General features: G+C 37.3%; 1 protein-coding gene across 2 annotated transcripts in view; it reads right to left on the minus strand.

Moving 5' to 3' along the window:
- The window catches only part of arfgef3 (ARFGEF family member 3), a 96,696-nt gene extending 86,510 nt beyond the window's left edge, over positions 1 to 10,186 (minus strand). For both annotated transcript variants that reach the window (XM_041789831.1, XM_041789829.1), the window contains exons 1-2: positions 9,804 to 10,186; positions 3,235 to 3,286 (exon numbers count right to left, since the gene is read on the minus strand). In XM_041789831.1, coding sequence (XP_041645765.1) covers positions 3,235 to 3,286; positions 9,804 to 9,888 — 137 coding nt within the window. In that variant the 5' untranslated portion in view covers positions 9,889 to 10,186. The remainder of the gene's footprint in view (positions 1 to 3,234; positions 3,287 to 9,803) is intronic.
- Between the last annotated feature and the right edge of the window lie 3,227 nt (positions 10,187 to 13,413).

Here is a 13,413-nt window from a genome sequence, read left to right on the forward strand (position 1 = left end):
TACAAATTTGTATTTAATTGACATTTCTTTGTAGAAATCTGATTTCCCTTTGATGTTAAATACGATTTCGTCCTTGTTTTTGTCAAAAAAAAAAGCCAAATAATATGGACTATGTTTGACTTATAAATAAATAAAAGGGAAAAACACTAAAGGGGGTGGATACAATTATAGGCATGGTATTTCTATGAAAACAAGGTTAAAATACTTGTGTGTTTAAACATTAAGAAATTTAATAGATGAGTAGTAAAAAAAGAAAACATTGTAACTAAAGTTTGAACCAGGCCACAGCTTTCAGGCCACAGTCAACATCAGCTTAATAATTTCCTAAGTGCCACCCCAAGTGTTTTGATTTTCTCAGCATGCCTTGAAAGACATGGTCAGCATAAAAGAAGCTGAACTCAACTCAACAGCCTGGCCAGGCAGCCAATAAATCTTGCACCTTGCTAAGTTTTGAGATCATGCACAGGAGAAGCAGATCTTGTTTAATTCCAGACGTATTAAACGGATCAGGTGTACAGTTTCATTTGTCAGTGGCAATGTTAAACTCAGTTTTACCAATCAGTTATAATCTTGAATAGACAGCTCATTTATGTAAACTGCTATCATTTCTTGGTTTCCCAGAGTACCACATAATTCTTTCCTTTTGTGCCATGGTTAAATGGTTAACGATGACAACTGCGCTGTGATTGGCTGGTGCACACTGCTGTCATTGCATTCAGTGTCGACTACAGAAGACCATTGTTCATATAACATAAAGATGCATTTAATACACTTTTTTTATTAGCATTTTGAAATCCAAACAATGCTTTGAAGCTAAACTTACCCAAATAGTTGTGGTTCCTAAATTTAACTTCACTTCAACTTATAACAACCTTTAGCACATATATGGTCAGATGTAATGGCCTAAACTTCTTGGTTAGGTTAAGAACATTATCCTTGTTAGTGATTAATTACTGTATCAATTTTGACAGTTTATTTCAAATAAGACACAAGCATCTGCTTCCTGGTCGCTTGACCTAACAAAGCTGTACAGTGTGAGTTCTAACGTCTGTTAGCATTCTCAAACACCTTGTTCCCTCATCTAGAAGTCTCAGGGATTTTTGTACGAGTTTTCAGTTAGATACCTGAGAGGAGGTCTGAGGTGAACACAAGCGTATGATATTTGAATGTACTTTTCCTACATGCTGATAAACAGCATGTTGGCAAATACAGTGGCATGCATTAATGTCAGAAGCATATGGTCTGTTGTAGTAATGCCATTTAATGCTGGCAAGCTGGTATATCTCACCGCTGATTCAGATTCTTCTTTGAGATAACCTCTGATTTGTTTGCATTGTTAAGTGTGAAGAAAAATGTTGACAGATATTGGAAGATATACACTGTCACTGAGGTCAGAGAAATGCTGCTGGTACACAGGAAAATCTTTGGAGTAATTTTTCCAGAGTAAAAAGTATTTTACTCAAAAATAGTAAATTTCACTCTTTATTGAGTATATTTATCTCCAGCCACCACCAGAGTTGGAGTAAAAACACAGAGTAAATTCTGCTGGAGTAAAACTTTTACCCACACCCACTTAAGTTTCAACTCAGCTGCCATCACTCATGGCCGGTCCCAGCTGCAGCTAATCCTTGGCAATTAAGATTTCCTCACCTGGTGATGAATTCTCAGAGAGCTGTGGACTATATTCTAGTAAGGTAACTCCTCTTTAACCTTGGATAATCTAGTGATTTTTCAGTGTCTAATATGTATAGGTAAAAACACCTCTTTTGTTGTTATGACCTTTATAGGTGGAAAGGCAAAATTATCTATTAAGAGGAAAATGTAGCTCTATATTACGGAAGAGTATTAGGGCCACTGAAAAAAATAATTTGAGCCTTTTTTTTTTTTTCAATTGTGAGATTAAAGTCAGGATTCTGAGAAAAAAGTCATAATTCTGAGTTTAAAGTCAGAATTCTGAGAACAAAGTCAGAATTCTGACTTTAATCTCAGAATTCTGACTTTTTTCTCACAATTGAAAAAAAAAATTGTCTCAACATTTTTTTTTTCAGTGGCCCTAATACTCTTCCGTACTATACAAAGAGGAAGATCAGTCCATTTAGAGTAAGATACAGCACTGCATAACCATTACCAAATTCTATATGGAGCAGAAAATGTTCTGTAATGAGTAGAAACATTTCTATAAGGAATGAAAACCCGTTCTGAAAGGACTAACTGTCACTTTATATTGAGAAAAACAGCTCTATAATGAATAAACTAAGGTCTGAATTACTCTGCAGGAAGTACAGTTGCTTTAGAGTTGTTTTTATTTTGTTCATTACAGGGTACAAAAGCATCATTTAGAGTTAAATAAAAACATTTTTTACAGTAAAAACTACTCTGAAAACATTACACTGCAAGCAGAGTAAATTTTCCTCCAAATAGACTGGGACCAAATGTTATATTTTTCAGAGTAAAATTTTACTCAATTTGAGTAAAACTTACTCAGGTAAATTTACTGTGTAGGATATGTTTTGGTGACATTTCATGAGGTTGGACAACTGAAAATTGTTAAAATGTACTAAACCACTTGTCCACACCTCAACCACAACCAACTGTTACAGTGTACTAAGCACTAGCTCAGTAATGTAAAATAAGGTATCATGATCAGCAATCAGATGTTACTGTAAACAGTGGTGTTGGTTTGAGTTCTAATTTTCACAACTAGGGCATCTTAACTGGAGGATTAAACAAAGCAGCAATTATTTGGCAGTTGCACATTTTAAAAGCTTCACAAGAGGAAATTATCAACAGAAACTTTAAATTAGTTTGGTGTTGTAAAAGTTTGTAAGCTGAGTAATGTGTGGCATTGCCTGGGTTCAGTAAAGTTGAATATTTGCATTATCATAACAGAGCATTGTAGCATTCAAATTAATTCAAATCAAACTGTGTGAGAAGTGGTGTGGACACAGTTATCTTCTCCCTCTAGTGAGATAACTCAATGTTCATGTTTCTGTGAGGATATCCTAGTAGTTTAACCTATGTAGAAAAATGTATGAAATGACTGAATTCAGAATCAGCAAAAGCTTCTGCATCATATCAAATGACATGAACATGTTTAGCATCTCTATAAGTCAGCTGAGTTTGATATTTTGAGCCAGAAAGACTTTAGCAGGTTCAGTCGTCATACTTTTGAAGCTTTAACAGAAATGAGCTATAGGTGTTAAAATAAATCCACATCGCTGACATTTAACTTACCGAAGCTGGGCTGGGGAAATCTTGGCAGATCCATTCTGAGACTCAAGGGTTTCTGTGATTTAAGGGGACAAAGAAAAGGACAAACTGTGGTTAGTAACTCCTGAGAGATCATGTGTTACATTTAAATGAACTGAAAGAAAAGACAATTCACTGATGAGAGGTCTTCTGTTGTTGATCTTAGCTTTTCTTTATCCATAGATTGAATTAAAAAAAACTCACACAGGAGCCCATGTCAACCACATTTGAGGCAACAATTTTTTAGTATATTTGCTTCCTTTTAGCTGTACCACAATCTGGTTTGTTCACAAATATGTTTACACATAAAAGGATTCTGACCTCATTTTTTGCTGCAAAAATTGAGAACATAGAAGTAGAATAACAAGTAAAATGACAGCGGACCATTTAAACAGGAAATACTGAAGTCTGAAGCACTATAGCTGTTAAAATCCACACAAGAAATGTCACAAAAATGTCATGGAGTGTATGACATTTTGTTTAATCACCCTAAATGCACATGTTGTTGTTTATTTTTGGCCTAATCCCCCTGGGTACTGTCATGCTGCAGCAAAAGCTAACTTAGTGCAAAATGGGATTTCATGTGCTAGTTTAAACAGTCCTCAATAAAACCACTTTGTCTTTTTATTACAGCGAGATTATAATGAAAAAGGTTAAAAAAAAATAACAGCACTGAATTGGTTTGAAAATTACAAAGTGTTAAAAGTTGATGGTTTATCATCTAGTTATGGAATATTCAAAATGGTGTCCCAAAAGGGTTCATATTGTTCCTGATTTCATTTACTATCTATATAAATAACTTACGTTTTATCTTTACTGACATAAAGTATGTTTTTATGCCAACGATACAGTTATATATGCATCGTCATGATCCTTAGAAGTTAAAAAATAAACTACAAGTGGCATTAAATTTTTCCCTGAGACACCTCTGTGACTTAAGCCTTTTACTTCATGCCAACTAGACCAAAACAACAACCCTCTCAAGGTCTAGATGGTGCTCAGATTTTTCCCTCAAATAATGAGCTGAGTGAATGTGTTCAAACATTTATGATTAGTCTTTTAGTCAACAAATATACTGAAACAAACTGAAACAAACACTGTTTTTTATGCAAGCAAGAAAATCATTCAAGCAACATTATTTTTTCCATAAATGATTATGGTGATACTCAACATTCATGCTACATCATCTTCTCTCATCACTGTGTTTTGTATGAGAAAGATTTCTGTTCTTATACAGTAGAAGGATGGAAAATTGGAATATCTTTCTTAATAAGGCCATATTGCATGAACTGCCTTATCTCACCGGACACTTTATTAGCTACACCTTGCTAGTAATGAGTTGAACCCCCTGAATTTGGTCCATATTGACATTCCACCACATCCCAAAGGTGCTCTACTGGATTGAGACCTGGTGACTGTGGTGGCCATTGAAGTACAGTAAACTCATTGGTATTCTCAAGAAACCAGTTTGAGATCATTTGAGCTTTGTGACATGGTGCATTATTCTGCTGGAAGTCGCCATTAGAAGATGATACACTGTGGTCATAAAAGGCTGGTTATAGTCAGCAACAAACTGGGGTAGGCTGTGACTTTTAAACAATGTTCAGTTGGTACTAAAAGGCCCAAAGTGTGCCAAGAAAATATCCCCAAGCGATTACTCCACCACCACTAGCATGAACTGTTGAAGGTAGGATGGATCCATGCTTTCATGTTGTTTACGCCAAACTCATAATTCCTACCATCTGAATGTTGCAGTTGAAATTGAAACTCATCAGACCAGGCAATGTTTTACCGATCTTTCATGGTCTAACTTTGGTGAGCCCATGCAAATTGTCGCCTCAGTTTCCTGTTCTTCGCTGACAGTGGCACCTGGTGTGATCTTCTGCGGCTGTAGCTCATCTGCTTTAAGGCTGGACATGTTGTGCATTCAGAGATTGTATTCTGCATACCTTCGTTGTAACAAGTGGCTATTTGAGTTACTGGTGCCTTTCTATCATCTTGATCCAATCTGACCTCTGACACCAACAAGGCATTTTTGTCCACAGAACTGGCACTCACTGGATATTTACCATTTTTCATGCAACCATTCTCTGTAAACCCTGGAGATGGTGGCATGAAAATCCCAGTAGATCAGCAGTTTCTGAAATACTTAGACCAGCCTGCCTGGCACCAACAACCATGCCGCATTCAAAGTCACTTAATTCCCTTTCTTCCCCATTCTGATGCTCAGTTTGAAATTCAGCAAGTCATCTTGACCACATCTACATGCTTAAATGCATTGAATTGCTGCCATGTGATTGGCTGACGGGCTATTTGTGTTGACAAGCAATTGAACTGGTGTACCTAATAAAGTGGCTGGCAAGTTCACGCTCCCTATGACTCAAAATATTGTCAGTAGCTGTAAATTTTGTTCTCATGGATTCATTATGTATGAGATTCCTCAAATTTGCTCTGTCTTTAGTAAAAGGGCTTTAATGTGTTTGCTCAGTCATCTTCAGTCATATTAAACTTTAGTATTATATTATTCTAGGAGACTTTAAAGAAAGAATTAGGGAATATTTGACCAGTGTGCATGTGTTTTTCTTATGAAAGCTGCTGACTGGTTCGTTGATTTAACCTTTATGCTCTGTTTTCTTGTCCTATGTGTGTAACTTGTCACGCTGCTGTCTTGGCCAGGACTCCCTTGTAAAAGAGATTTTTATACCTCCTGATTAAATAAAGGTTAAAATACAAATGAATAAATAATTCTGCTATTTTCTGAACATGCAGACACTTAAGACATGAAATAATACATCTGACTTTTTTTTTAAAAGCAAATGGGTTCCACGTGCAATATTTCTTTAACTCTGACAAAATGTTACCTTGGCATCATGCTTTCAGCTTTATATGGACATACCTTTTTACTACCAAAACTTGAAATACAATACTTGCTGATGTGTTTGAAAGATATAAATCTCCAGTAACTGCACATGCTGTCATGTTGCATTTCAAAGTAGCCTTGGCCCTGCTCTGTATATGTCTGTATGTTCTCTTTATGTCTGTGTATTTAAGGTGGCTTTCAATGGGAGCATTTGGCATCCTCACATTTGCAGACTAATATGTGCTGCATGTTGACTGATGTATGGGCGTGTCTCCAGGAAACATTTCATTAACTGATGAAAACACATTCTCACACAGCATCTTTAATATGCACATATTATTGATTTAATAATGTGCAGATATGCTCTTTATTTAATGCACCAGAATGAATAGTTTAATTCATACTTGTGTCTTCTCTGTTAGTGAATGCAGTTAAAGGTGATTCTACAAGGTCTGCTGTCCACTGCTTTCATACCCTTTAGGTTAACGCATACCCCTGGTGTGTGTGTGTGCATTAAATCAGTGTGTGTTATTTATTATGTAACACAACTGTCCCTTCATCAGCACTGATTCTTTGTTTGCTGAGTTTCCCCTGCTATCAGAAAGGTCAGGCCGGCACATCAGGCCTACCATTAATAAAGATGATGGCAACAGTGACGTCAGTGGAAACTGCTATGCTGATAAAGTCTCAGAATGATTTCTTTGCAGTATTTCTAACCAGTTTGGTGTAGTGTTTTGAAGAGGAGAGAATAACTGGGGATGGGGGAGTACTGAACTGTGCAGGACTTATGACATTTGCAAAGGCTTTCTAAAAAACAAAGGCATGACCCTTTCTTTCCCAATGTATTCTTTGTGTTTTCCACAATACTCTAAGTCCCAAAGTCGTCAATCACTTTAACTTTGCAGCCCTTTTAGTAGAGCAACAGAGGAGTAAGCCAGCACTAACTTTGCCTGTATTCTTTCCTCTACTAAATCACAGTGAACATTTGAAGGTTTTTAAGAAAGACAGTGTCATCTTTTAAATACCACACAGGGTCAATGCAACCATTTAAGACTCAAATTTAAGCCAATTGACAAGGCAGTGTGCATGATGTCACATACAGTGCCTATTAAAAGTATACACTCTCTTGGATGTTTTCCCCTTTTATTGATTTTATAAAACAATCTTGGCCAATATAATTAGGCTTTTTTGACAAAAAAAGTTGTACAAAATCACCTTTTTAATGTCAAAGTGAAGCAGGTTTCTCTATGTCAAACAATAATATGTGAGGTAAAAAAAATGACTGCATAGATATTCACCCCTTTTAACCCTTTAAAACCTGAGATTCTCGACTCTTTTCTTATTTAAACCATAAAAGGCCCAGAAAATGTCCTGTGAGTACGAGCTGTTGCCCATTTTTCCACAATACTCAAAACTTTAAATATATGGCAGTTATTTTACTGTATGTTGGGACTTCTGGTTTGTAGATGAGACTGTAGACAGCTAAAACGAGGAGCTCCCGGCCAAAAAAGTTTAAAAAACGGAGAAAACCCTTATAATCGTAACTCGATGATGGAAAAATAATTAACATGGATAAAACACATTTTACTGCATGTTGAGTGTTTTAACAGTTTAAAATGAAAAAACACAAAAACGGGGGAACTTCATGCTACAATCTTAGTGAGAAAAGGGGAAATTACAGTAAGAACCACATGCTGGCTGTGAAGCACCGTTTCTCAGCTTTCAGAAACTGTTTGAATTTTTCCTATAACACAAACACTCATGCAATTATGGTCATGCAAAGTGTGCTTCAACAGCGCGTCAGCAGCGACGCACCAGGATTTAAAGGGTTAAAGTGACTGACCTAACTCAACAGATCCAGCCCTTTGGTGACAGTACTCTCACAGTTAGTGAAATGGGGATCACCTGAGTGCAGTGATGAGTCTCAAGTGATTGTAGTATCATGACACCGGTGACTGGGAGGTCCAGCCACTGGTTAATCAGTATTCCTGGCTACCATTACACCACAAGGAAAAAGAACACTCCAAGCAACTCAGAGAAAAGGTTATTGAAAAATATAAGTCAGGGGGATGGACACAGAAAAAAATCCAAGGCACTGAACATCTATTGTCTGATCCATACTTTGGCATCATCTAGAACAAAATTGTTGCTTAAGTATATTAGCATGTTAGCATGTGTGCAGTTTAGATGGTGAGCAGGATTTTTAAGTTGAAGATGAATTCATGCTTCTCTGATCGTTCTTTCTCTGCACCTCCCTCTTATGTCTTTCTGTATCTCCTTCTTCCCACACTTCTCTCTCTCTCTCTTCTCTTTTCTGCTCATTGCTCTTCCTTCTCTCTGTCTCTCCCTCTTGTCTCTTCCTGAATCTCCCTCCTCGCTCTCTGCATTTCCCTCTATCCTTTCACTACTCCAGCACAGCTTTGGCAGATGGCTGTTCAATATGGGTCTGGTTCTGTTTAAGGTGTCGGCCTTGTAAAAGGAAGTTAAGAATAGTACGGTTTACACCTGCCCTATTCTGAAAAATGTCTTAAGATAACTTTGGTCATGTAGCACCATACAGATAAAGACTGACTGATTTTAGCCCCAATCTGGTCATTTAACTGTGGTATCAAACAGAGGCAGATACCAAGATCATTAGAATTTTACTAGAACTGTATCCATGTTGGGACATATTTGATCATAACAACCTTTAAGGTGATCCATGTTGGTCCTCAACCATACTTGCTTATCAGTCTCCGTTAAGGCTGTCAAATTTTTGATGCTTTCTGATCCTTTTCAATAATGTGTTTTTTAAAAACAGAACAATCTCTGTTGCCTGAATGATTAAAAGCGATGTGAAGTACCCACGCTTGCAGAAGTACTTCAGCTATTTCTTATATGGTACATGACTAGATGTGAAGCTGACAAAAATGGTAAGCAAACTCCTGCAAACTGCACTGATGATTCATTATCGAAATGTTGTTATTGTATTTGTGAAATTTAGACAGAGTGCAGAAGCTTCCTCAATATTAACAACACAATATATAAAAAAATATAAATATCCAGATACCTAGGAGATCTACATTTTTGCCGCCATATTGAAACAGGCTTTAACTGGATTATTACAAGTATCAAAGTTGAATTTCAAGGTCTTTACATATCAGGACCTACTGTGGACAGACCAGCAGCCCTAAAATAAATTCAGCCATGAAACAGTCAGATTAAAGGAAATGATTAGGCCTGTTTGAGCGATGAATAGTGGGACCTGGAGCATTTATCTACTTTTTAGTGATCATTACAATGTACTTTCCTTGCTGCCAGTTAAATCTGCTGAAGCTATGATGTATAATCAGGTTAAATTTTAGAAAAAGAACAGACAGTAATAGACAATATGGCTTGGGTTTGTTTTCAGCTGCACACAGTTAAGAGCTTCATCCATGAACACAACAGGTGCAGCTTTGATTCTTGGATGGTGGAGCATCCCACCTGCACATGGGAAAGGAAACCCCCTCTACCCAAGTATCATTTTTGGGGGTTGACCATTGTGGGAAACATAGTCTTTCACAAGTGGAAGATTCCTGCTACATTTCTGTAATGCTGTTAAGGCCTGTACGGTCAAATTAGCTGATCCCTGAAGGCTAGCAGGTGAACACAGTCGCAGATTTCGCCCCCCTCCTGCCGCCGGAGAGCCGGGTGGGGGCTGTTCAACACTCACCGCAGGCGTAGACGCAGGCATCGCGGATAGCTTTGTGCTTGTGTCCGGACGCGTCTTTCTGCAGCTTTCGCAGGATTTCCTCCATGCTGGCTCCAGGGAAACGGCGGGATTTGAGATGTCACAGAATACAGACACCCCGGCTGGGCGTGTTTGTGTACGTGTGGGGTTGTCTGTGGTCTTTTAAGGGTGAAGTGACAGTGACAGCATCTCTGAACCCCCCCTGATGGAGGCGATGATTCATTCCCAACGAGCAGCCAATGATGTCAGGCCAGCCGTCAATCCTGAGGAGGAAGGAGGAAGCGTCTGTGTTTTATAAGCATAAATCCACCGCTATGTCCTCCACTCTGAACAACGAACACCCTCAGACATCTGACGAATCATTATCTTTAATTATAACCCATCAAAAGGTAGACAGATTTGGGAAATAAACGCTTTTTTATCATCTTCGTCAGTCATTTAATCCTCGGCGCTACCGTCCGTGTTTTGAAATCCTTTCCAGAAGACACTAGTGCTCCTCACGGAATCCAGATCCGGTTTGTACTATCCCTCAATTCAAGCTGCTTTACACGCCAGGAATGAACCACCAAAGTCTGCCGCGCAGAGGGGGATTTCTGCCCAACATGGCAACACAGTATTTACATCGTTTCCCTGTGGGGAGGCTTTAAACTACGGCATGAATCTGAGGAGGCACTGGAATGGGATTTCCTGTCTCAGCAGCGCGACAGGTGGATAAGTATGGAGGACCAAACCTGCCAAAATTTAAAATTAATAAATTAAAAATAAAAACAACAATGTAAAATACAAAAAGAAAATTCAAAAATTTAATATAAAAAATACATAGAAATAAAAAATATACACATAAAAAAATAAATAAATAGACACATAAAAAATAAATAAAAGTGGAAATAAATACACAAATAAATATATAAAAAGAAATTAGATATCAATGAATAAATAAAAGTGCTCTGCTCTCACATTTATTTATGTCATGCTGCAGACACTGTCATCATGAACTGTAATGCTAATGAGGGGGCGGTCCTAAGTGTGTCTTGGGTTGAACTGTTTGCCTATTGGTTGATCAATATGTGAGTGCAGAGATCGACTAGGCATGTAAACACAGAAGTCTGAAAACAGGAGAAAAATGGACTGATATCTGCTTAAATCTGAAATATTTGGATTCGAAGGAGATCCAAACTGTTTCCTAGTCTATGGATATTGATGTCTGGCCACAAATCAAGTTTCCTGATGTTTATCTGGATGATTTTAAGCACTCAAAGCAGTGCTTGAAGGCTCACATCAGCCTGTCCTATCAGCTGTGGATGAGAAACTAAGTTAATGCTTAGGTTTGTGAATATGAAGCCTTGGAACAGTTCATTCTCTTCTGTAACTAGTTATTAATCTGCTTCTTTCTTTAGGTAACCTGTGAAAACATCGCTCTGTGGTTGTTGAATGTGCTCAAACTTCAGGCTGCAGACTATTTAAAATAAGATCAGCACACCTAGGATTTCTGACCTAGCTTGGTTTTAACACCAGCTGAACTTTTAATTTATTTTCAATGTGGTTAATTCTCACAGTACAGCTCTAAACTTTCATATTTTGTCTTATAAACTGTTCTAGACTAGATATTTTCACATATTAACATAGCGTTATGACTCAAACTCTCTCTGTACACGTATTCCATCAGCTGAGGATCTTTACTGACAGCTGTTAACATCATTAAGATGTAGTTATTTTTTTAAAAACACTTTCAGCTGAAATAAAGCTGTTTACTGCTTATTCCTGACTGATTTCTGTCTCTCGTCCTTTCTATAACTCTGCAGCTGGAACAGCTGACTCGCTCTGTCTGTGACTTCACATGCATGCTCACGGCCCCGCCCACCAAGTGAGAGCACGGGTGTCTGTGGAAACGTAAACTAATTTGGGGTTTAGTGTACCAAACCATACCAAACCGAACTGAATCAAACCGGACCCCCTGATGGAAACACGGCTGTAGTGACTTCATGTAGTGTTCCTCTTGCTGTGGCAGTGGGCAGGCATGCCTAGTCGATCTCTGCACTCACATGTCGATCAACCAATAGGGGAGCAGTTCAACCCAAGACACACTTAGGACCACCCCCTCATTTACATTACATTTCATGCTGCATTTCATGCTGACAGTGTCTGCAGCATGAAATAAATAAATGTGAGAGTAGAGCACTTTTATTTATTTATAGATATTTAATTTCTTTTTATATATTTATTTGTGTATTTATTTCCACCTTTATTTATTTATTTATTTATATTTAATTTTTGAATCTTATTTTCAATTTTGTATTAATTTTTACTTTTATTTATTTATTTATTTATTCATATTTTTTATATTTTTTATTTATTTCCATCTATATTTATTTTTTGTATTTAATTTTTGAATTTTCTTTTTTCTTTTTTCTTTTTGTTTTTATTTTTACTTTATTTATTTATTTATTTTTAATTTTGGCAGGTTTGGTCCTCCATAGTAAGAGCTGCCTCCAGGCGGTTTAACCCTCAGAACAAAAGACCATTTTCAACATTGACTGTATTTGCCATCAGCTCCTTGGTTTGAAAAATAACGCAAACTTGAGAGATCTTGATCTTCTATTTGCCAGCAGGCAGCGGCAGCTCTGAATGTGTAAAAAAAATTGCAAAATGGGAAATGAAAGCCAATTTCTAGGTTTATTTATAAGCTCACTAAACATGTTACCAGTGAATGGTGTCAGTTGCTTGTTTCTGGTGTTTTTCTCTATATAGTATGACTTTTAAGTGAATTCAAATCCATTTTGTAGTTAAAATAGAGGAGGATTTTTCTTTTAAAAAAGCTATGTAAGAATATTCCCAGGCTTCTCTTCCCCTATCAGCTAAACAGCCATTAAAATAGTGTATAACAGACTCTAAAGAGGGAAAAATATCTAAAGAACACAGTCTAATTCATCACAGGGTCATCGTGTCAGCAGACATGATTTGAGTCTAATTTGCTGTGTAGAGCATGGCTAGCATTAGCAGCTAGCTCCACCAGCCTCTTTTCAGATTAATATCTTGTTTAATTTGGTTATTCATCACTTTAGATGAGTAAGTATAACCTTCAACAGCCTGCTTACTACTTTATTTCCAATTTTTTTGATAAAATAACTGTCATAAGGAGCTGTTCCTACTACGTGCTAACTGCTAAGTTTCTCATGTTTATGTCCGGCCAAGCTCTAAAAGAAAGGCATCCAATACAGGAAATCTCATAAACCAATGTAATATCCACAAAAGAAAATCAACAATATATCAGATGTTGAAACAGAGAAATTTTACCATTTCAGGAAAAATATTGGTTCATTTTAAATTTGATGGCAGTAACATGTCTCATAAAAGTAGGGGCAGGGCTGTGTTCACCACTGTGTAACATCCCCTCTTCTCTAACAACAGTTTGAAAATGTCATGGAAGTGAGGAGACCAGTTGCTGGAGTTTTGGGAGAGGAATGTTGTCCCATTCTTGTCTGATGTATCTGCTCAACAGTCCTGGGTCTTCTATGCTGCATTTTCTATTGGTGAAAAGTGTGGACTGCAGGCAGGCCACACTACAAGCACTAATGCAACTCCTCCCATCAGA

This window comes from Cheilinus undulatus, linkage group 6 (assembly GCF_018320785.1).
Source record: "Cheilinus undulatus linkage group 6, ASM1832078v1, whole genome shotgun sequence".
Classification (NCBI taxonomy): Eukaryota; Metazoa; Chordata; class Actinopteri; order Labriformes; family Labridae; genus Cheilinus; species Cheilinus undulatus.